Consider the following 22,019-nt stretch of genomic DNA (forward strand, 5'->3'; position numbering starts at 1 on the left):
TCACGCTCTGTTTAGCTTGGACAAGGTCTCACGCGTCAACCGATCACAAATCCATCTTGAATCGAATGCTTTGATCTATTTACAATTTGCAATACATGATATGATCAGTATCATGTGGCTGAAAAAGCCGATATCATCTCCTGAAAAGTAAAAGTCCACCTACTCCGCCCATACCACAGCGCTGAGTCCATCCTCATTCTCTGGGATGCCAGTCGCGCCGATCCTCAAGTCAGCAACGCGCTCACCGAGCTTCCCAGTGGTCGGGTTCCTTGCGACGATGGCGACGTTTGACGAAGTCTGATCACCAATGGCGACGAAATCTCCGGCCTTGTTGATGTCGAAGGTGCGGGGGTACGTTCCGTACGAGGATGTGTTCTCTGTGAAAGTGAAGGTACCGTCAGCAGCGATGGTGTACTGAGTCATCGAGTCGTTGGGCGAGAACTTCTTGTCGTTGCGGTTGGATGTGTAGACGTAGTTGCCCTTGACCTTGACTTCTCCAAGCTTGGTACCACGGGCGGCGGTGCTGTTGCCCTGGTAAGGTGTCAGGGTGTGCTTGAGCTTCAGCGTCAAGCAACCCCCCGCTGGGTAAGTAACGGCCCAGCTAGATAGGGTATTGGCGAGCTCGTTGGCAACAAACAGGAATGTGTTGTCTGCTCGTCGAACGCGCGAACTGGCTCCCGCTGGAGACCAGAAAGCTCCATGTCGAGGACCAGAACCAGGAGCCGGCTTGCCAGCACCACACTCTGTAAGCTTTCCAGTCGTCTTATCGATTTTGTTGATTCGGATGTTGTCGGTGCCAAGGTCGGGGACAATCAGGAAGTCTCCAGTTGGGTCCACAAATGCATGATGGGGATGCGGTGCCTCCTGGCGGCCCTGATTAGGACCTGAACCAGTGTACTTGATCGACTGGATCGGCTGTCCGCCAGTCAAAGGCAGCTTGAAAGTCGTGATTTGCGACGTTTGGCTAGTGTCGGTGAGTAATATGGTCGCACATCTCGAGCAAATGACTTACTAGTGCGCATTTGCGATGAAGCCTTTGCCATCCGCTCCGCCGTACAGGGTATTGGCGACCACACCCTGAGGTGTGATTCCGGTTCCGGTCGTCTTTACAGTGCCGTTATTCCCAATGGACATGGACACCAGGGAACCTGTCGATGGGCCCTGGAACACCTCATCGGGCACGTAAATGGCCTTGCCCGCGCTATCGTAGGTGATCCAACTCGGCAAGTTGTTTCCGATCTTGCTTGAGCTCGTCAAGGTCAACGACTTTCCGCTGAATGTCAGGTAGTTGAGTGTGCCAGAGTAATGTGTCGCCCACAAGTTCGCTGCGCTCGCAACGCCTCCAAAAAGAATGACTGAGTGTGTGGGCAACATGACGAATAATGAGTGCGGTGTGTACCGTTCAGCTGTGCAGCACGCCCACGGTATGTATACATTCTTTGAAGCTCCCTGCTCATCTCGGTGGTAGTTCGCGTTGGGTCACGCGTAATGCGTCGGCTCCTTGGAAGTGCTATGATGAAACACGCGTCAGATCAGCCTTGCCCGAATGAACAAACATGCCCATACATTGGGATTGGGGTGCAGAGTACCGCTTCTTCCTCGGCAACTGATATTTGCCAGCGGATAAAGTTTCAACGTGGGCAATTTATCGCAATATAAATGTTCGTTTCGGACCGGCACTACTCGTTTCAACCAGGTGCTGATCCCGGCCAAACACTAATGCGGTAGATGAAAAGCGCCTCATGTGCTCCCTGGTTTCCCCAGACTTGGAGATCTCTTGGTTCTTTTCATAGCCCGGGAACGCAACCGCTGCGCCGCGAACCTACGGGTGCACTAATACACTTAATACCGGATTTAGCACTTCCATTCGCTTTGCATATATCACCATGCCCCCAGTTCCATCTTGGCCAACCAATATGAGTTCAGAAATGGTACTTTCGTCGCCACCGCCAGCAACGTAGAACCCTTCCAGAATACCTTGTACAACGATTAAAGGAGCGCTGAGGTCCGCACCCCGTTTACAATTGCATGTATCGAGGGCAATGGTGCCGATCCCTATAGCCGGTAACCCTCGGAAGGCAAGCATAGCTGGCACCAGACTCTGCTGACCCAACATTCTACATTGCTCAATCACTGGGTACTTTGGGTATTCGTCTTGACTGTCAGCATCCTAGGGGTCTGGCTGGCGAGTTTAAAGAACCGTCATGGATACATAATGATACAAGTCTGGGCACTGGACCTCCAGTAACACCATCCTTCTGTCACAATCAACTACAATGGCTCAATTTGTATGGCTGGCTTTAGCCAGCTACTTGTCTCTCACTACGGCTACTTCATTGTCTCTAGACAAGCGTGCAGCACTTGGCGACTGTCTTAGCACTGCCAAGGTTCCAGTATTCACGTCTGGCACGAGTAACTATACACAGGCCGTAAAGCCTTTCAACCTACGCCTGCCATTTAAGCCAGCCTCGATAGCAGTTCCGGAAACTGTTCAGCATGTTCAAGATGCCGTGGCCTGCGGTGTGAAGAACAATGTGCCTACCACTGCGCGATCAGGAGGTCACAGCTATGGCGCACATGGTCTCGGAGGGGAGGATGGCCACTTGGTCCTCGACTTGCGTCGGTTCAATACTGTCACTGTTGACCAGAAAGCACATACCGCTGTCGTTGGAGCGGGTGGAAGACTGGGAAACATTGCGCTTTCATTGTACGATCAAGGAAAGCAGGCCATGAGCCATGGAACTTGTCCTGGGTAAGTCTATTCAATTGCAGACCTTGCATCAGAAACCAGAAATGCTAATACACTTGCAGTGTCGGTATCGGTGGATTGTCTCTTCATGGAGGCTACGGTCTGATCTCACGCATGAAGGGCCTCACGCTTGACAACTTGGTCTCCGCCAATGTCGTCCTTGCCAACAGTACCGTTGTCACTGCCTCTGCGACAGAGAACTCAGACCTCTTCTGGTCTCTTCGTGGAGCTGGCGCCGCATTCGGTATTGTCACGTCGTTCACATTCAAGACCTTTGATGCACCGGAGAACAATCTGGTTTTTGAGTACTTCATAAACGCTGCGAACTCTAGCCAACTTGTCAATATCCTGAGCACTCTTCAAGACTTCACCATCAACACGCAACCCCCGGAGCTCAACATGCGCCTGTTTGTCGGCCGCAACCAGTTCACCGGTGTCTACTACGGAAACCGAACAGAGTTCGACAAGCTGATGAAACCCTTACTCACCAAAATTGGGGTCTCGACTACTTCTGGCACCGTGTCAGTCAAGAGCTGGATGAACACATTGACTTCATTCTCCAACGGTCCACTTGCCCAGCCAGAAATTTACGACTACCACGAGACTTTCTTCGCCAAGTCGCTCATGCCCGACTACTTGAACGACAAAGCCCTGAAGGGACTCGCAGACTACTACTTCAGCACAGCGCGCAAGGTTTCGCGCCCATGGTACCTGCTCATCGACATGCACGGCGGAGCCAAGTCTGCTATCGCGCAAGTAGGCGCGGATGCGACGGCTTATGCGCACCGCAATGCGACGTTCAAGATGCAGTTCAACGACGGCGTCTTCGGGAACAGCGTGTACAAGCCGGAGATGATGTCCTTCCTTAACGACTGGGTCACGGCGATAGAGTCGGGAGACACGCTGGTCAAGCATGGCATGTACATCAACTACGCGGACACGAACCTGACCAACAGTGAGGCGCATACGCGCTACTGGGGCAAGAATTATGCGAAGTTGGTGGATATCAAGGCGAAGTATGATCCCAAGAAGGTGTTTGAGGGACCGCAATTGGTGGGGAGCGTGTGATTGGAGTTGGGTGGAGTTATTCCTTCATTAGACTTGTTATGCTTTGCCCGATGAATATTATGATGCTTTGCGACATTACTACTCGCTATGTATGTGCGCTTAGTACGGCGCCTTTGTGACCGCATGCAAATATGTGGCCTCGCAACCCTCTCCAGTTCCCTTCCAAGACAACACGTCGGTGTCTAGAGCCCCATCGCAGATCGTCCAACCACTCTTTTCTCCGTTCACAGTCAGAAGGTAGTTCTCGTCCAGCGCCAGATTTCCCGTCGGTTGTACGGCAGCCACGAACTGCAACTGCTTGCCCGCCTCAACTACAGTGCTGTTGTATAACTTCGGACCACCGTTAAAAGGTGCCTGAGCAACTGTGGACAGAGTCCCAGAGCTAATTGTGAAAGTCGGCAGAGAGTTGTAGCCGGGACCTGTGAGGCGCAGGAGCAGGCCGGGCTGATTGAACGGGTCCTAAGATTATGAGTGTCTCGTAGATAGACAGCCAAGAATGCAACGGTTCCACATACGAATAGTGATGTCGCGGATACAGCTTTCAAGTCTGACGTATTCGCACCGGGATTTGCCTGCGCCGTCGTCACGAGTAGGAAGTTTGCGAGGTCTGTCGGCAGGGCCGCGCATAGCGACGCCCCTGCCAAAGCCAAGAAGGCAAAAGTCGACAACTGCATTACGGGTTCGTATAATTGATCTTCCGAAACGAGAATAAATGAAATGTTGCACGGCGCGATCCCAAGCAATCCAAGGCTGGAAATTGTCCAAGATGTGTTTCTTCGAAGGGCTTGTGGGGGCTTCTATATATTCGCAACAAGCACCCTGGGACGATACAAGGCACGACAGCTAGGTGCCACAACATGTCGCCACAGGTACTTGATCACCTACGTCGAAGCTTTCAGCCACCCAATTGGCGCAGCGGGAGCCCTTGCAGATCACGCGAACCCTGCATATGCGAAGTGGTGACTGGCAGCTTTACAACTCGTGCCATGGTAGGTTTCCGGAATCGGACTGAGCAAAAGGGACACCTGCGTTACCAATGGACAGTGCACTCGACAGCAAACACGGAAAGTTGCTACTAAAGATCTGCGACCCAGAGTAGAGTGGAGTAGTGTCAGCCATATGTTTGTTTCGTCGGAGGGAAAGTGTGACACGCAACAAAGAGGGTCTGAAATGTGGACCCCGCTGGCGTCTTCACCAGACCCTGTATGGCTTAGTTGAACCAGCTTACCGTTGGACGCAGGACGAGTGCTACAATTGAACAGAGACTTGCAATTCGCTTATTCCATTCCCAAAATGACATTCTACTGCATTGAACTTTAGAGACAAACGCACAAAATCATGTCTCTATCGAGTATGCCGAAAACCATTCCCTTTCCCAGCTATCCGCGCGGTTCCGCAGCACGGGAAACTCTGTCGCGGGAAAAAGTCATGAGACGCAAGACTGCGCCCCAACTTCCGGGCGAAAGCTACTACTGACTCTTCTACGCTCAACTTAAAAATCCGCTGTAATCGACAGTAGCCGCAAAGACTTGCCGGATTTGGTGGGTGAAGGGGAAAAAAGATGGAGCGCTATGCGGTAGACGAACTTTCACGGACGACTCGTGACGTCGTGACAGTGGGTAGTAGGTCCTAGGGTCCGATGTTATTGTAGTGATGGGGCAGGACATCCGACTCTGGATAATACCGTTGGACTTTGAGCTTGGAGTGCGCGAAGGGTTGAAGTGGCGATTATCATCACTCTACCCAACCCAACTTACAATGTCCAACACCACGCCCGCACGCCGGACTGCAAAAAGCAAATCCTCCAACCCAACTACATGCTAAAAAGCAATACACCCACCCATCCCAAAGTGTCCCTGATCACCACGTTCCTCCACATGCCAACCTGCATCAGGCCCTCGGCATGCATCCCTCCCGCCAGATTCAACCAACTCGGCATAACTAAGGTCCTACATCGGCACCTCAAAACTTGCTTTGGGGCGGGAAAACCACTGCAATCAACGCCTCAGCCGCAAACTTGCCTGGACTGGAAAGTCGGCGGTTGCGATTCATGTGTCAATGTTCCGAGTTCCGAAGATCGACTTGGACTTTGCAATGGGGATTAGGGTTCAGTGCTTCACACACCAAAGACTTCTAGAAGGTAGTGCCGCCGACTAGCCTCGGCCATTCAAGTGCTGTTTTCGATGGCTTGGAGGAGGATTTACTCCATCGGGCAGGTTGGATATAGAGTTGCGGAAATAAAATGATGCGCAGTATGCTTCAAGACGACGATCTACTACTAATACATATCTACACCCCGCCCTCATACATCCCTGCGTGCTTTACAAAAACTCAATTCCCACGCCGAAACTCAGGCCCTTGCGGCTTTCCTCCCTGGCCCGCACGACGAGTGGGAGGCTGAAGTTGATTTCGAAGCGCGCGATTGGGTGCGCGTACACGAGGCCGATGCCCGCTGCGACGCTGGGCAGCTCATCTGTTAAACTGGCGAAAGTTTGGGAGAGGCTGGTCTGTTGTCCTTTCTGGCCCTTGAGCGAGAGGAGACGACCGCCGTTGATGAAGGCCTGGAGACGGAGGGGTGTGTCTTTGCCAACGCGGGGAACGGGGAGGAGTAGAGATGCACCGCCCGCAGCGTAGACGTCACCGCCTACGGCATCCGAGCCGTCGTGCGGACCGAGGCCAGCGAGGCGGAAGCCACGGACGTTGTTGGGGCCGCCGAGGATGAAGCGGTCGTTGATGCGGGAGCCTTGGGGTTGGTTCTGACCGGGGAGAGCGAGCGGGTAGATCAGACCTCCGCGTAGTCCAGCGGTCAGAGTGATGCCCGTGTTGCCGAATGGGAGGGCGACTTGGGACTCTGCTTCTGATTTGAAGAATGCTACGTCGCCGCTCAAGCCGCCGAAACCAGCGAGTTCCGAGACGGTCTTCATGAGGTAACCGCTGCTAGGCAGGAGGGGATAGTCGCGTTTGTCGTTTGTCCATGCGTGCGTGATGCTGGACTTGAACGAGTCGCCGGCGTCTGCTCGTACAGTAGGCGATGCGTTCTCCGCCAGACTGGTCACCTGTCGCCAGACGCCCGAGTAGCCGAGCTCATGCTGATGTCCAGTCTTTGATCTCCACAGCAGTTTCGAGGTTCCACCTCTTAGCACTTCCTCGTGGCTTGCCCAGCTCTTCAGCGTCGAACTTGCAAAACCGTTGACCTGGAACTTGAGATCCGGGTTGCTCAGGATCGGGCTGTCAAAGGCGAGCGAGTAAGCCGACCGCGTCCGCGTTCCGAGCGATCCATGTGCGTTGAGTGTCTCCGCCCCACCGAGCAAGTTCCGAAGCTCAGCGTGTACATAGGCGTCTGCTTCAGATGCACCGGCCTCAGTTCCGGTCTTGATGGTGTAGTTGCCGCGCTCGTATGCTGTGATGTACACATCGACATCGCTGGGAGAAGATGATGCAATGGACTGGTTCGGGCGGTCGAGGTAGACTGAGATGGGCGACTTGAAGATACCTGGGTGGTGTTAGACTTGTCTGGAGGATTTTGTCGCGTGCAATTCTACCAAAGCGGTTCAGCTTTTCTGTCGCCTCGCCCACTTCCTTGAGTGCCTCTTCAAGCGTGTAAGGCTCGGCACGGTTCGCGCTCAGAATAGGGTTGACGACTCGCTCGAGGAAACTTCTGCGTGTTCGGTTGGCGTGGAGAATCGCGGACCGACGATATCGTCACGGGAAGCGAGGTGTTGTCTTCGATCTGTTGGACATCAAAACCAGCTCTTCTGTACCCAATTGTTCGCCTACCAGCTCTCCAAGCCTCTCCTGCGACTTGTGCTGCTGAGCGTACAGGCGCGTGTTGAGCTCATCTTGTTTGCGCTGCCACTCGGCCTGATCTGTCTTATTCTTCAGCCTCTCGAAGACCTGTGAAGCAATTAGCTGTGGGTAACATCATGTGACATCTGTCGTCACTCACATCGTCTTCGTGTGGCGCGGCCATTGAAGCTGTTGATGTCTTCCAGCTCAAAGCTTGGCGCCAGAACTTGATCGACTGCGGAACCCCGGCGCGGTTTGGACACCGTCATCCATGCATCACGTGCCAACCACCCGACGGGTCTCCGCCTTTCTCACTTCCCGCTCCCTCTGATGCTAATACACCAGCCCGCACCTTCTGGTGACTTCTCTCGCTCCGAATAGACAAGTGAAGAGAGCAGCGTATAGTTGTTTGCGATACAGCCTCTTTGTTGCGCCACTTGCATATATCCGCCATCTCATCCGCCCGGACTCCGTCAGCAGTTCCAACGCCCCTTCAACCTCTTCCCTCTCCTCCACATACAACACCATAATGGCGACCCCCGCGGCAACCAAACGTCTCACAAAAGAATACGCCGCCATCTCCAAATCGCCTCCGCCCTACATTATCGCCCACCCCAGCGAAACCAACATCTTGGAATGGCACTACATCCTCACCGGACCGCCCGAGACGCCATATGAGGGCGGCCAGTACTGGGGCACCCTCATGTTCCCGCCAGACTACCCCTTCGCACCGCCCGCCATCCGCATGCACACACCCAGTGGCCGCTTCCAGCCCAGCACGCGGCTATGTCTGTCCATAAGCGACTTCCATCCCAAGAGCTTCAACCCAGCATGGGAAGTCAGCACAATCCTCACAGGCCTGCTGTCCTTCATGACCGGCGAGGAGATGACGACCGGCAGCGTACGAGCATCCGAGCAGGAGCGGAAACTCTTTGCTAGGCGCACACGGTGGTGGAACAGCACGGGCGGCGGCAGCAAGCCCATTCCCGGCGCATCGGCGGCTACCCCAGGCTCGAATTCAAGAGGTGTCGGCGCCATCAAGGCCGGCGACGGCGGCGCAAAGTTCCGCCTCGAGTGGCCCGAAATCGACGAGGAGAACCTCAAGTGGATGAAGGAGAAGCGCATCGACCTCGCGACCGGACTGACCAAGCCCGCGCAATCTACACAGCCAAACTGCTCGCCCGACGTTGCGGGGCTCCGGAGAAGGCCCATCGCAAGCGCGACGGTAGTGCAGGACGCGCAAATAGCGAGAGATGCGGGACAGGGCTGGCTGAGCCGGAATAAGTGGAAAGTCGTCATCGGGTCGATGCTCCTCTACATCTTCGTAGCGCGGGTACTCGGCGAAGGAAATGCGCCCGTTACGGCTGTCTAGAGTCCCCACTGAATTGTGGACGGGGGGAGTTTTTCATCGCGGCGTTCCGGTCGGGCTTTTGAATACAGAAGATGATCAAAGATACCAAATGTAGGGAGGCATTGCACAGGCGCTTGATATCAATCGGTGTTTTTACGCTAGGGATTATAAATGATGTGTAGAGAGTGAGATGCAAATACACCCTCCAATGTTGCACATGCACGTACAACTCTTGTATTCGAAGACCATTATTCTCACGCAAATTCTTTCCTCCATGCATCCTTTTGACGCAGATTACACACCCATCAAAATGGCAATAGTGAAACCATCAACCGCTATATTCCCGCCCTCTCTACAATGTTTTGATTCTGGGTTTTACCTTTCCTTATCAAGACATCACTTTTGATAGTGAAGTAGATTACAACGATGCACATGGACATGGGAGATTGTACCATTGCTTATCGCTTTGGGTTGTCATTATGTGCCCCTTTTCCCTGAGCTATAATCCCACTCTAACACCCTGTATATGTGATATTCCGAAATGTCTAGCAGCAAAAGTAGCGCCCTGTATTAATGATACCCAATGTGAACAACCTCGCGCCCGGCCAGGATTACACATCCCATACCTCGCTTTCATCGACAGTCCAGCCACGCCTTGCGCCACCACACTGTCTCGGCGTCCAGAAACCACGGCTTCACACTCTCGATCAGCTCTTCAGGTGAAGGCATCTTGTGCGGTTCAATATGCGGTAGCGCCATGAGGAACACATCGCAAGTCGTGAAGCTGGTGCGGCAAAATATGGCGCTGGAGATTCCGTGAGGCATGGCTTCTTGAAGATGATTCGGGGATAGCCTGATATACTACTTGCAAAACTTGTCCGATCGTTCAGGAGGGTTGTTGTTTCTAAAGTGTTCCTTCTTGTTCAAAGTAGTTTCCTTCCAGGGCCTCCGATATAGCTGTTGTCTTTCGATTGGGTTGTGCTCGTGTCGGCTGGGCGTAGTCGAGGCGATGGTAATTTCAACGAATGTAAAGCAGACGCGGTGATCCAGTGTGTATAGTCGTCCGTGTGATATTCATAGGTGACTTCGAAGAATATGTTGCTTGTGACTGTGGTAAAGGTGGACTGCCGGCTCTTGTCTTTTGTCCTGGTTGACGGAGATGCGGTGTACCACACCGCTCGATTAACGTCCTTGGTACAGAGCCTCACTCGGCGGGGAGTCCAGCTGATGCCAAGTATGTGATGTGCTTCTTGCTATAGTCCGTAGTAGAAGTCACTTTTTGCTCACTCTAAACTTGTTTTGAGCATCCGAAGTTTTGGAATGTTAGTAGGTTGCCAGTGGTAACTTGTTGCAATGTGCTTTGGGTGGTACCGAATGTTCCCGCAATTCAAGCGATGTCACACGAGACGCGGAAGATGATGCGTGGGCGGTATGGCTGAATGGTGGTAGCAGTAAGCGTAAGGTAGCGACGTAAGTGCTGAGCTGACTGCGTTGCCATCCTCCAGAAATGCTAGGGCACTCAGTCACACGCAATACCTAATATTTGTATGACCACTGCGGCGGTAGGCTAGTGTATCCCCTGAGTCGCATCTTTCTGCTGTCGTATGGAGACACTCATGTGCCTCAAACATGAATTTTTCATGCGCGAGCTTATGCAGGAGAGTCAAGCCCATCTCCGCCACTCCAATAGTCGGGACCTGGCTAGGACGGCGAAGAGAAATTCTGATGTAGTGTAACAGAAGAAACACTCTTTTCAAGGGATGTAGAGATGCTATGGCGCTAGAAGTGTTCCATCTTGTGATCAACAATGCGATTGGGGGTGATGAGGCCTGGCGTTGTGCTACTGGCTAGTCTGCATCTGACGGCCAGCGAATAGCCATCGTAAGACGGGAATCTGACAGCAACGACGTGACCGCCATGCTTGCCTTGTGGCGATGGCGTGTGATGCATGCTCGCGATATGCGAAAGAAAGGGATACCTGCTGAAGCTGAAGACGTTGTCGGAAGCAGAGAAGCCGAGGGGCAATGAAGATGAGGCTGGCGCGAGCGAGGCAAGGACGACCAACGACAAGACTGCCATCAACAACCAAACACGCACGGGCATATATCCGAGTTCGGCATTGCAACAACGAGAAGATCATGAATCGGATCGGTCGGCTTCTCGACTTTCGTTCTATCCGTCATCGTCGCCAAAAAGACATTTTGGCTATGAGCACACTCAAAGACATCAGTGGCCACTCGTCCACTTTAGAAGAACCATCTTGCTACCAAGACGCAGTGAACTTAGCGATAAGGCAAGATACCCTATTTCAATCTCGACTGTGGTCTTCGGAGGTGTGACACGATGAAAAGACTTATACAAAAAGGTCGTGTCGATCTCTTTCTCTGGTCTCTCCAGAATGGGCCTTGAGCAGCACGGAACGCGCCGAACGAAGATTTCAATTTCAATTTCTTTTTGAAGAAAGACGTGTTCTTTCCCTAACTCGCGAATGCTCTTCTCGAACCTAGGAGGGGCTTGTAAATGCGCACACAGAGAGCCGCTGAGAGAGAAAGAAACGTCGCGGCCTTATCCGTTGCCTATTTTTTTAAATCAAAATATTGCCATCCAGACGGAGCTCTGGTTGCACTGCTAGCCGTACAGTTTCCCTAGGACCCTTTTCTCGAAATTCAATTAGTACTCGACCCTCTCCGCGCATGGCAGCGAGTGTCTGTTCCACTACCTCCGAGCGTTGTTAACGAGAACAGCTGTCCGGTGAAGCGTTGTACTACCAGTTCTCCAGTTAGAGCGGTACACAACAGCCCACTGACGCGGTCCTTTGGCAATCGACTAGAATACGTCCAGTGGCTTCTAGCGCAACATTACCTAGGTTTCTGTGTAATTCCTCCATCTGCTCTATCACATCCATTTCTCTGAAAAAGGATTCGGCATGCCACTGAAAGTGCTTAACGGGTGAGACATGCAGCTTGTGCCATAAGGAAGCGCTTGGAACCAGTTGTGTCGTACACTGCCGAACCGATCGGTGTACTTGTAAATCTAGTTCTGGTGATGTTGGAGGAAGAGGTCGTGTTTACTGCTTGTACTCCTGAGGGACGTATGACGAGCGCATAACATACTTTGCCAAGATACTGTTTACTCCCTGAAATAGCTCTTAGCTAGTCGCTGGAACGACACTATTTGCAGTAACGCGATCAAATTCCTCCATAGCGTTTCTTGTCCCCGGATGTCATTTGTTGACTAAATGGATGTCTTCTATGGATATTCGGATTCATTTCGGCTCCGTAGGATCGCATGCCATGCTTTACGCCCGACAGTGATCGTGACTTATCGGAAGGCAATTCACCGAGGCGTCGCGTACAGTTCCCAAAGAAGCATGCGATGCGCCCCACATTGTTCAAGTTGCGGAGGCTTTGATCGGCCCGCAAGCCTTCAAGGCCGTGCCGCAGCGCCAGCGATCATGCGGAGAAGGTCCAACGTCGAAGGATGGCGGCCACAGAATCCCATTCCGTATTGGGGTAGACACTGTTGCATCTTGGACGCCTTAACATGTGCCATAGCCAATGTATGCCATTTGACTGTTACCATGCGCGGGACACAAGCACTCTTGGTTCAAGAGTCCGCATTTACGTGGCGGGATTTGCTCGTGATTTGTCCAGTGACGATTCTCTTGTCCGAAGTACAACCGATCGGTTGGTGGATGTTTCAAGGTACTCTTCAAGTTCAGGCCGATTTGTTGGAGCCCCAGGAGGTCTTCCACCACTTGAATTAGAGATACATCGATAAATGATGGCGGCCAAGACCAAGGCGTAGCGGCCGTTCTACCGTAAGAGGGAAGATGCCTAACGTAATTCGGGCCAACTCCTTCCAAGCACATTGGACATACTATAGACGGATCAACAACTGTTCAGATTGCATTCTGTGTGACAGAATCAGTGGCTTTTGAGTAAGCTTGAGTTCCAACACTCTCACCTAGGCCCCGTCGATGTGTACTGAGCTCCCGTCTTGGCAGCTCCGTCCCCATTACCCAGCATATCGAGGACGTTGCCGATTGCCCAACATGTGCCAATGTGACCACGCGCGTGCCAACCAGCAAGGGCCATTTCCCGGGCCACAACGTGTTTCTAGTGGACAGAACTGGAGAACACGTTACGCAACCCAGTCACCAAGAGAGGCACAGCTTCATCCTTGTCTTACCCCAGACACACCCCCGGAAATCGCTCGTTTGCCGTGGGTTAGCTTGCGCACTGACCATATCCCAAGCATTCACGCGGCACCCGGCTAGTATAGTCGCGTATCCTCTACTTCCATAAGAAGCCTCGTCTCCTCTCTTACCCATCTCTACCTAGGTTGATTCTGACCCCACCCAACTGGTTGAGCTACCGCTCGGCAAGATGAAGACCTTCTACAATGTCTACGGTAAGTAATCAATACCATGTAACATGACATCAATAATCTAACATGACGATTAGCTATATGCGGTTTCGCCGCCATTGGTGGTGGGCTGTTCGGTTTCGACATCTCATCCATGTCTGGTGTCCTAGGAACGGCGGCTTACAAGAACTACTTTGGCCAACCCAGCGGCTATCGTCAAGGTGGTATTACGGCTTCTATGCCCGCAGGCTCACTGGTCGGCGCGCTAAGCTCTTCTTTCCTGGCTGATCACCTCTCGCGCCGCACTGCTATCCAAATCGCCGCTCTGGTCTGGATGATTGGCGCCATACTCCAGGCAGCATCCAATGGTATCCCTCTCCTTTGCGTCGGCCGTGTCGTTGGTGGCTGGTCTATTGGTGTCTGCTCCGCCATTGTCCCTGTCTACCAGGCAGAGATCGCCCCCAAGAACATCCGCGGCCGTGTCGTGTCCCTTCAACAGTGGGCCATCACCTGGGGTATTCTGATCCAATACGTAAGCGGACTTATGAAGCAGTGTGCTTAAAACGTAGATTAACCTCGCGGTAGTTCATTCAATATGGCTCATCATTCTATGATGGCGGCGCAAAGAATCCGACACAGGGCACTGCAGCCTTCCGCATTCCTTGGGGCATTCAAGCTGTTCCTGGCGCCATCCTTCTTATCGGCATGTTCTTCTTCCCCTTTTCTCCTCGTTGGCTCGCTTCCAAGGATCGCTGGGAGGAGGCTCTAACGGTCCTGGCAAATCTCCACGGTGGTGGCGACATCAACCACCCCGCTGTCCTTGCAGAGTACAAGGAGATCGAAGAAGCTCTTCGCTTTGAGCGCGAGCAGGCCGAGACTAGCTTCGGCGCTCTCATAAAGCCTCGTATTATCAAGCGTGTTATTCTCGGCATGTCGATCCAGATGTGGTCGCAGCTGTGCGGTATGAACATCATGATGTAGGTCGTTCGTATTCTGTCTGTTATGCCACTACTAACGTAGTCTAGGTACTATATTGTTTTCATTATGCGTGGAGCCGGTATCGCCGATGAACTTCTCACTGCATCCATTCAGTACATCATCAACGTCGCCATGACTCTACCTGCTATCCTTTACCTCGACAAATTTGGTCGACGCCCTGCACTCCTCACTGGATCTTTCTTGATGGCAGTGTGGCTTTTCACTGTTGGTGCACTTCAGGCATCCTACGGTAACCCAAACCCAGACAAGGCCGATAAAGACATCTCCTGGGTCGTTCCCAAGGAGCATAGCGCCGTCTCCAAGGGTATAGTAGCATGCTCCTATCTGTTTGTCGCCACTTTTGCCACGACCTGGGGCCCAACCTCCTGGGCCTACCCATCGGAAATCTTCCCCGCCAAGGTCCGCGCGAAGGCAGTTTCGCTCGCTACAGGTACGAACATCAATCCTTTTGTTTTTCTCAAGATTATCTCTCTTTCTAACAGTGTGGAAAGCAAGCAACTGGACCTGGAATTGCATTTTAGCCTTCGCCGTACCGCCGCTTCTGTGGAGCATCAACTGGAAGATGTACATGATCTTCGGTACCTTCAACGCAGTCGCATTCATCCACATGTTCCTCACCGCACCTGAGACGAAGGGTCGCACGCTTGAGGAAATGGATATCGTGTTCGACTCGGGCATCCCGGCTTGGAAGGCTGGACAGGTTCAAGGGAGGTTTGACCAGATCAAAGCCGATATCGAGGCTGGCAACCTCAAGGTTGCAACTGGTCGTGCTTCGAGCATTGAGGTTGAGCCGAAGGTTTAGATGTCTCAGCCTGATGGCTCGTTGCACCTGGTCAGGTGTTGGTGGGACCTGGAATCTCGTCGATGGTGCCTGCGAACCATGATTTGGACCTGAATTCCGTACGCTAAGTAGAAAAGACATCTCGAGATGAGGGATCATTGGGAATATATGTGGTAATGTTATTCCTCATGGAATGGTCAATATACAGCTTTCAAGGCTGTCTCCAAAGACGCCTTTGCCTCAGTTCCGAGCACCATGCCATGGTGCCTGGTGATTCGTGACAAGTCGCTGCGTACAGAGCAATTACCCGGCATCTTCAGAGAGTTTCGTGTCAGCACCGAAACATTGATCTATACGACGATAGTGCAGGAATGACAAGCTTCAACCTTGGGGAGACGAACTAACACAAGAGTGGTGATACCGTTGCAGAACTCGATTTCGCCTTAGCTACCTGCAAATGCCATCGTTTACTCGCGAAAGCACTTGCAGTCTCTTATCTCGATAATGAAAGGCTGAGTGATGGTAACTGTGGTGGTGAAGATGTAGTGTCTCGGGCACTGGGAGACCCGTTTTCGGATAGCGTGCCGTAGATCGCCACTAGCGATGCATGTGATTCGTACCGGGCATCATCAGCCTCCACTTGTATCCGGCCCAAGCTGCTGAGCTTGCGACCTTCGCCTTCTTTGTGCATGTGCTCTCTTTCCACTCTCTACTGCCTCTAAACCAACACAAACCACGAAGCCACGAGCCTGCGAACATGTTTGGCTTCGTCGCTGACGCGCTGACGTACGTGCCCCGCCCCCGCATTCCCGCGAATAGCTATCAAGAGCTTCATCTCAAAGTCTGGGCAAAGAGCTAACTAGTAGGCAGCGTCGCTACAACCGTCCTATTCCCCATCTTCGCTTCCTACAAAGCCCTCCACACCTCGGACCCCGCCCTCCTAGCCCCATGGCTCATCTACTTTGTCGTCCTCTCCGCCTTCACCGTCGTCGAGAACACATTTGATTTCATCCTTAGCTGGGTGCCTTTCTATTCTTGGTTCCGCTTCTTCGCCCACCTCTACCTCATCCTACCAGGCTCGCAAGGCGCCACCTTCCTCTACCAAGAGTACATCGAGCCATTCCTGTACCACCACGAGCGCGAGATCGACGATTTCATAAGCGAGAGTCATGACCGAGCGAAGTCGGCTGGCCTCAAGTATGTTGAGATGGGAATCGAGTGGGTGAAGACCAATGTGTTGGGTTTTGCACCACGAAGCCCAGAGCCCGAGAGGCCGGCTGGGCAGACATATGCACAGAGCCTCATGGGCCGCTTCCAGATGCCTGCAGCACGCGGCTCCAACGATTTATACGGCCTCGTGAACCAAGCACTGAGCGGAGCAAGTGCACTCTACGGCGCAGGCAGCAAAGACGCACAAGCCTCGGATCTGAGCCGCGCAGCATCAAACCTCGTCCCAGACAACATCCGCAACAACGACGACCGCCTCAACTACGTCACCAGCCAGCGTCAGCGCCTCGAAACCCTGCTGCAAGCATTCGACCGCGAGCAAGACAACATCCGCTCCCAGCAGAGTGGCGGAAGCCGGTACTACGACAACAGCAGGGCGAGCAGCAGCAGCGGCAACCTATCACGAAACAAGAGCGAAGTCGAATTCGACAGAATCGAGCGCGACGAAGTCAACGAGCGCCCGCCATACCCACTCACACCACCGCCGCTGGGACCGCCGAACAAGCTCGGGCTGGATGCCGTGGAATTGGCAGCGCGCAGAGGTGCCAGAGGACCCGCTCGCGTATGGAAAGGAGCCGGGACAGTCGCGTGCGAGAACTTCGGGCTTTGATCTCGGAGATCGTTAGGGAACAAATCCGTGGAGGCAGATGTCTGGCTTGGGACACTGAGGCGTTTATGACATATGATAGATTTATGTGGCCTGGTTAGGCACATGGCGTATATGCTTAGGGCGTACATCTGGTATCCTGCACGGCCAATGAAGTATTCTTACTCGAACAGTATCACATGCCATCTTCTGTCAAAAGCCAGCTCTGAAGCTTGTCCCGCTTCTTGAGAGCGTCATGCCATTATATGTTATACATCCTACACGTACACCGTCTCTAGTATCTCATGTATTCATTCACATCTGTATCTACGCCTTCACCTCCTTGAACGGGTATTTGACCTGATCGTCCTTCCTGACCACAATCTTCCTCTTCTTCTTCGTGCTCACATGCTCGACCCACACTTCCCTCGTCAACTTGCTCGAAAACTCGCGAATAAACCGGGGATCCCACAATTCACTCGCAATACCCAAGTCTTTGCAACACCGCATTAGCGCATTGGATTTGCACCCTTCCGTTGCCGTCGGAATACCGTCGGGGTCGAAGTATTGCTGCTCGCCGCGGGCTATGGATACGAGGCTGTGTTTGCATTAGTCTCGCAATTAGCTAGATAGGTGAGGAGAAAACATACCGCCCCTGCACAATCAATCCATACTCCCTTGTCACAATCTTACCCGTAACAATACTCTCTCCTCGGGGTGCCAGCCCCCAGCCTCCCGGCCCAAACGCCTTGTTCAATATCCGGCGGTACTTGATCTCTGGCAAGTATAATATGCCATCGGGCTTGACCTCGACGTCTTCGTGGACGGTGGGCGCGAGAAGGATTTCTGACTGCTCGGGCGTGAAAGATATGCTGCCGAGACCGTGGTACGAGCGCGTCCAGTCGATTGCTGGCACGCCGTCGATTTCGGGAGGGGCGTCGGAGAGGCCGTCGGTGAGCGAGCGTTTGGAGCGTGCGTCATTGGCAGCGGCGTCGGCGGAGTTGTTGCGGTGGGTTGGGACGGGGGGCTCTGTGGCGGGGAAGGATGGGGTGACGGTGCGTTGGGGGGCTGCTGCTGCTGCTGCTCGGGCTGATGTGGTTGTAGATGAAGCGGCTGGTTTTGCGGGAGTTGCTGCAGTGGATGTAGTCGAGGAGGGCTTGGCGGTTGAGGTTGTGCTTGCTGGTGCAGCTTTGGAGGAAGAAACCCAAGCTGTGCGGGATGCCGTTGAAGAGATGCTGCGGTGCGATATCCGATATGCGGAAGGTGCAGCTCGTGATGATGCAGACACGTTGAGGAGAGCAGAAAAGCCCTTGCGTGCTGATGTGGTCGCCATTGTCATTGTGTGCATCGATTCGTCGAGACGGCGGTTGATGTCTCGAGGAACGCCTCAACGCGAAGTCACGATTTCGCGTGGTTAGCTACAACCAATCAGAGCATCACTGTTCGCGCTTACACCGCCCCGGAGGGTCGGCAGAACTGACGCGTCTATCCCCGCGATCCACTTTGAGTCGTGTCACTCCTAGATCCTGCATACCGCGCTATCATGTCGCACATGCGGATCAACGGAGCAAAGTTTGCGAAATGTTTGAGCGGACGAAGATTACCCCCGAGCCAGTCAGAGTTCGAGCGGGACGGGGTTCACCCCTTCCCCGTCGGCAGTGATGTATCGAAACACCCGTACATACAAGCTTAATGCCAAATGTCTCCTGTCTAAAAGTTGAAGAAGACAGTCGATCCTCAACCACCTTTCGACTTTAGAACCACGCACTGGTTACCATCGTCACCTCGGGATCACGACGGTCCGTGATCGCTTCGTCTGATACTGTACACCCATGTTCCGAGGATAGACTGGCGACCAGTGGCATAGGTCAAATGTCTTCTGCCCCACCGATGCCATCCTAGTGCCGATCCTAGAGCTTAACCATTCTTCTACTTAAGCGTCGCTGTCAGCCCCCGATCTTCCCCTACGTGACATTTATCCACAACCATCATGTCGTCTACAACACAAGAAGGGAGATCCGCACTGGCGAGGATCTTCTCCAGTGTGTCTATATCGCAGCTCCTTGCTATCGCTGTTGTCCTTGTGTGTAGACCCGGTTCATGGCATCTCACATTACACTAGCTGGTCGCTAACAAACAGGCCAGTTCGTCGTCCAATTCATCGCCAAAGGAATTCAGCGCATCTACTTCCACCCGCTCAGCAAGTTTCCAGGACCGAAGCTCAGAGCCGCTACTCGTCTTCAGTCACACATTGAAGTGTGGACTGGTGACAAACATCGTTCGTTCGCTGATTTGCACCGGAAGTACGGTCACGTAGTTCGCGTTAATCCTGATGAGCTTAGCTTCACGGATCCAAACTCGTGGAAAGACGTGAGTGAATCCACCGAATCACACACCGCTGATGAAACATTGATCTTCTTTGCAAAGAATCCGGACAACCCATCAAGGCGTTTTGCAATCTTGTGCTGACCAACTGCAGATTTATGGTCATGGTACGAAAGGGACTCCCGGTACCGTCCCCCACAAGACCTGGCAACGATATGGCCAGTCAGTCAATGGATCGCCCAATCTCATCCTGGCTCGCGACGCAGACCATAACCGGCAGCGAAAGATCTTCACCCCAGCTTTCTCAGACCGTGCTCTCAAGCAGCAGGAGCCACTCTTTCTGAAATACACCCAGCAGCTTGTTGCGAAGCTAAAAGATAGCATTGTGCAAGACTCGGAGAAACCTTTCGATATGGTGAAGATGTACAATTTTACTACCTTTGACATCATGGGCGATTTGACTTTCGGAGAACCTCTGCACATGCTTGAAAACGCAGAGTAGTACGTCCAATTATTCTCTGATAATGACACGTGCTGACCAATCTCATAGCGATCCATGGGTCAGCATCATCTTCTCAAGCATCAAGATTGCAAGCAGAATCAGCATCCTCATGAACTACGACAATATATGGCGAATCTTCAAGCTTATTAGTCCCAAAGGATCAAACAAGAGACGATTCGAGCATTTTCAATACGCAGTCACGCGCGTAACCAAGCGTCTTGAAAAAGGTCGCGACACTGAAGGCGTGGACTTGTGGGACCTTGTGCTTGGTCAAAAAGAGGGCAAAGGCCTCACTAGAGACGAGATGGACTCGAATGCGTCCCTGTTCATGATTGCGGGCACGGAAACTACAGCCACGTTACTATCCGGCCTGACATACAAGCTGCTGAAGAACCCTGCATGCATGGAGAAGGTTGCGGAAGAGGTCCGCAGTGCTTTCAAAACCGGCGACGAAATGACCATGGAGGCACTCGCTGCGCTGCCATACTTCGGTGCTTGCATCAAGGAGGCCTTCCGACTGTACCCTCCAGTACCCCTTGGTCTTCCAAGAACAACCCCCGAAGACGGCAGCACAGTTTGTGGCCAGTTCATCCCACCGAAGACTGTTTGCATGATACCACAGGCTGCAATGTATAGCCACCCGGACAACTTCAGGAACCCACACAGCTTCTTGCCAGAGAGGTGGCTGGGCGACCCGAGGTTCGAAGGCGATCAGAGACAGTGCTTACAGCCATTCTCCATAGGCTCGAGAGATTGCGTAGGAAAGAAGTGAGTCTCAAGCTTGTATTGTGAAGAGATTTTGTGCTAATGGCGAATAGCCTGGCTTATCATGAACTGCGTCTGGTCATGGCGAAGATTCTGTACAATTTTGATCTCGAACTCAACCCCGAGAGTGAGGGCTGGGAGGATCAGCAGACATTTATCTTGTGGGAGAAGAAGCCGTTGATGTGCAAGCTCAAAGCAGTCAATTAATAGCATGACGTTGCTCGCATAGGTCATTATCACGGACCAAGTAGATACACACATCTACAACTCGATACGAGCACACCGGATGCATGTAACCGATGCCGACTTCATGCCATGTTACCGACCCCGACTTGACGCCATTTGATCGATCCCGACTTAATGCTTTGATACCCACGTAAATGTCCTGAAACGTTCGCGTCTAGAGACGATGAGGAAGTTTCCAAGACTGCTGCCATGGCTGCCAAGAATGCCTTATCGAAGTATTCACCCCCGCCCAAATCCCACTTAAGAATTGCACAATCGTCAGCGAAACATAGAGCCACTTGATTACGTACACATACGTACGGTATCACTCACTTGCTTTTACAGTACGCTGTCGTTGCCCAGCGCAACACCAGCTCACTCCGCCCTCTCCGCCCCACGCATCCCAAGAAGCCCAAGGCGGGACGGACGGGTCAGCAAATAAGCGGGATCGCCGGTTCATCACAGCACGGGTCGTCACGCCCCACAAGGCCCTTCAACGTACGGAGGTACCCATTTCTTCCTGAGCGATTACTCCATGACAAAATCTGCTCCCAAGCATCAAAAGATGCAAGGAAGTCAAACGGTCCCTTTGTCCAAAGCTCAAGTTTACCAGAATCCAATCTCGAAGATCCTATGAAGGTTCCAAACACTGTGCCATTTACTTGCAGGGTGCTTACGCCGAGCGCCCAGTTCCTCCGTTCTGCGCAAACTATACTGACGGATCGGGAAGCATGTCTAAAAAGAAACACCCGAATCGTCGATGGCAAGGATGGGACAGGGTACTAGCACCGGGAGCAGCAGTGGATCGGCTTTATGTTCCGTAGGAGGATTTCCGAAGGATGTCACGGCCATATCAGACCAGAAGGAGGGGGCAGATTCAGACGACGATCTCGATGTTGAAGATATCGACAACAGATATTTTATAGCGTCGTGCATATCACTACAAGGGAGTACCAGCACCTGGAGAAGTCAAACGTATCATGTACTCACAGCTATCAAATCGGGATTATACCAGCTGAATATCGTAAACTCTTGACATGTATCGAATACTAGTGTGTATCTGACAGACCTTCAGTTCTGACACTTGGCCCACACATGTATCCACCTAATGTTCAGGACGCCTGAACTTTAACGCCCTGTAGATGATATATGTATAGTCTTGATTCGCCAGGAATCATTACTGCAAAGTTAACGCCGACCGAACTGGATTATCATAAACTCCCGGGGCCGGCCGGACAGACGCCCCGTTGGTACCCACAGCTTGGCCGCTGTAGCCGAACCTGCATT

The 22,019-nt window shown here is 52.7% G+C and overlaps 9 protein-coding genes across 9 annotated transcripts; 5 read left to right on the forward strand and 4 right to left on the reverse strand.

The window, feature by feature from the left end:
• Positions 1–58: 58 nt before the first annotated feature.
• SNOG_08043 (hypothetical protein) lies at positions 59–1,374 on the reverse strand (the record flags this gene model as incomplete). Its single annotated transcript, XM_001798318.1, has 2 exons — positions 59–964; positions 1,013–1,374. 2 exons carry the CDS (start codon positions 1,372–1,374, stop codon positions 160–162), a joined length of 1,167 nt encoding a protein of 388 aa, XP_001798370.1. The 3' UTR covers positions 59–159.
• Positions 1,375–2,276: 902 nt separating this feature from the next.
• On the forward strand, positions 2,277–3,817 carry SNOG_08044 (hypothetical protein; the record flags this gene model as incomplete). Its single annotated transcript, XM_001798319.1, has 3 exons — positions 2,277–2,288; positions 2,427–2,752; positions 2,812–3,817. The coding sequence occupies 3 exons, from the start codon at positions 2,277–2,279 to the stop codon at positions 3,815–3,817; spliced, it is 1,344 nt and encodes a 447-aa protein (XP_001798371.1).
• A 99-nt stretch (positions 3,818–3,916) lies between these two features.
• On the reverse strand, positions 3,917–4,491 carry SNOG_08045 (hypothetical protein; the record flags this gene model as incomplete). Its single annotated transcript, XM_001798320.1, has 2 exons — positions 3,917–4,276; positions 4,333–4,491. 2 exons carry the CDS (start codon positions 4,489–4,491, stop codon positions 3,917–3,919), a joined length of 519 nt encoding a protein of 172 aa, XP_001798372.1.
• A 1,647-nt stretch (positions 4,492–6,138) lies between these two features.
• SNOG_08046 (hypothetical protein) lies at positions 6,139–7,787 on the reverse strand (the record flags this gene model as incomplete). The annotated part of the gene is made up of 4 exons (XM_001798321.1): positions 6,139–7,310; positions 7,360–7,475; positions 7,524–7,711; positions 7,764–7,787. 4 exons carry the CDS (start codon positions 7,785–7,787, stop codon positions 6,139–6,141), a joined length of 1,500 nt encoding a protein of 499 aa, XP_001798373.1.
• A 345-nt stretch (positions 7,788–8,132) lies between these two features.
• SNOG_08047 (hypothetical protein) lies at positions 8,133–9,170 on the forward strand (the record flags this gene model as incomplete). Its single annotated transcript, XM_001798322.1, has 1 exon — positions 8,133–9,170. The coding sequence occupies one exon, from the start codon at positions 8,133–8,135 to the stop codon at positions 8,973–8,975; it is 843 nt and encodes a 280-aa protein (XP_001798374.1). The 3' UTR covers positions 8,976–9,170.
• A 4,172-nt stretch (positions 9,171–13,342) lies between these two features.
• Positions 13,343–15,123, forward strand: SNOG_08048 (hypothetical protein; the record flags this gene model as incomplete). The annotated part of the gene is made up of 5 exons (XM_001798323.1): positions 13,343–13,367; positions 13,421–13,854; positions 13,908–14,299; positions 14,348–14,751; positions 14,843–15,123. The coding sequence occupies 5 exons, from the start codon at positions 13,343–13,345 to the stop codon at positions 15,121–15,123; spliced, it is 1,536 nt and encodes a 511-aa protein (XP_001798375.1).
• A 736-nt stretch (positions 15,124–15,859) lies between these two features.
• On the forward strand, positions 15,860–16,939 carry SNOG_08049 (hypothetical protein; the record flags this gene model as incomplete). Its single annotated transcript, XM_001798324.1, has 2 exons — positions 15,860–15,888; positions 15,973–16,939. The coding sequence occupies 2 exons, from the start codon at positions 15,860–15,862 to the stop codon at positions 16,937–16,939; spliced, it is 996 nt and encodes a 331-aa protein (XP_001798376.1).
• A 239-nt stretch (positions 16,940–17,178) lies between these two features.
• On the reverse strand, positions 17,179–18,254 carry SNOG_08050 (hypothetical protein; the record flags this gene model as incomplete). Its single annotated transcript, XM_001798325.1, has 2 exons — positions 17,179–17,513; positions 17,566–18,254. The coding sequence occupies 2 exons, from the start codon at positions 18,252–18,254 to the stop codon at positions 17,243–17,245; spliced, it is 960 nt and encodes a 319-aa protein (XP_001798377.1). The 3' UTR covers positions 17,179–17,242.
• Positions 18,255–18,905: 651 nt separating this feature from the next.
• On the forward strand, positions 18,906–20,818 carry SNOG_08051 (hypothetical protein; the record flags this gene model as incomplete). Its single annotated transcript, XM_001798326.1, has 5 exons — positions 18,906–18,998; positions 19,061–19,285; positions 19,395–19,741; positions 19,791–20,510; positions 20,561–20,818. The coding sequence occupies 5 exons, from the start codon at positions 18,906–18,908 to the stop codon at positions 20,712–20,714; spliced, it is 1,539 nt and encodes a 512-aa protein (XP_001798378.1). The 3' UTR covers positions 20,715–20,818.
• Positions 20,819–22,019: the final 1,201 nt, after the last annotated feature.

Source organism: Parastagonospora nodorum (assembly GCF_000146915.1).
Source record: "Parastagonospora nodorum SN15 chromosome Unknown scaffold_12, whole genome shotgun sequence".
NCBI lineage: Eukaryota > Fungi > Ascomycota > Dothideomycetes > Pleosporales > Phaeosphaeriaceae > Parastagonospora > Parastagonospora nodorum.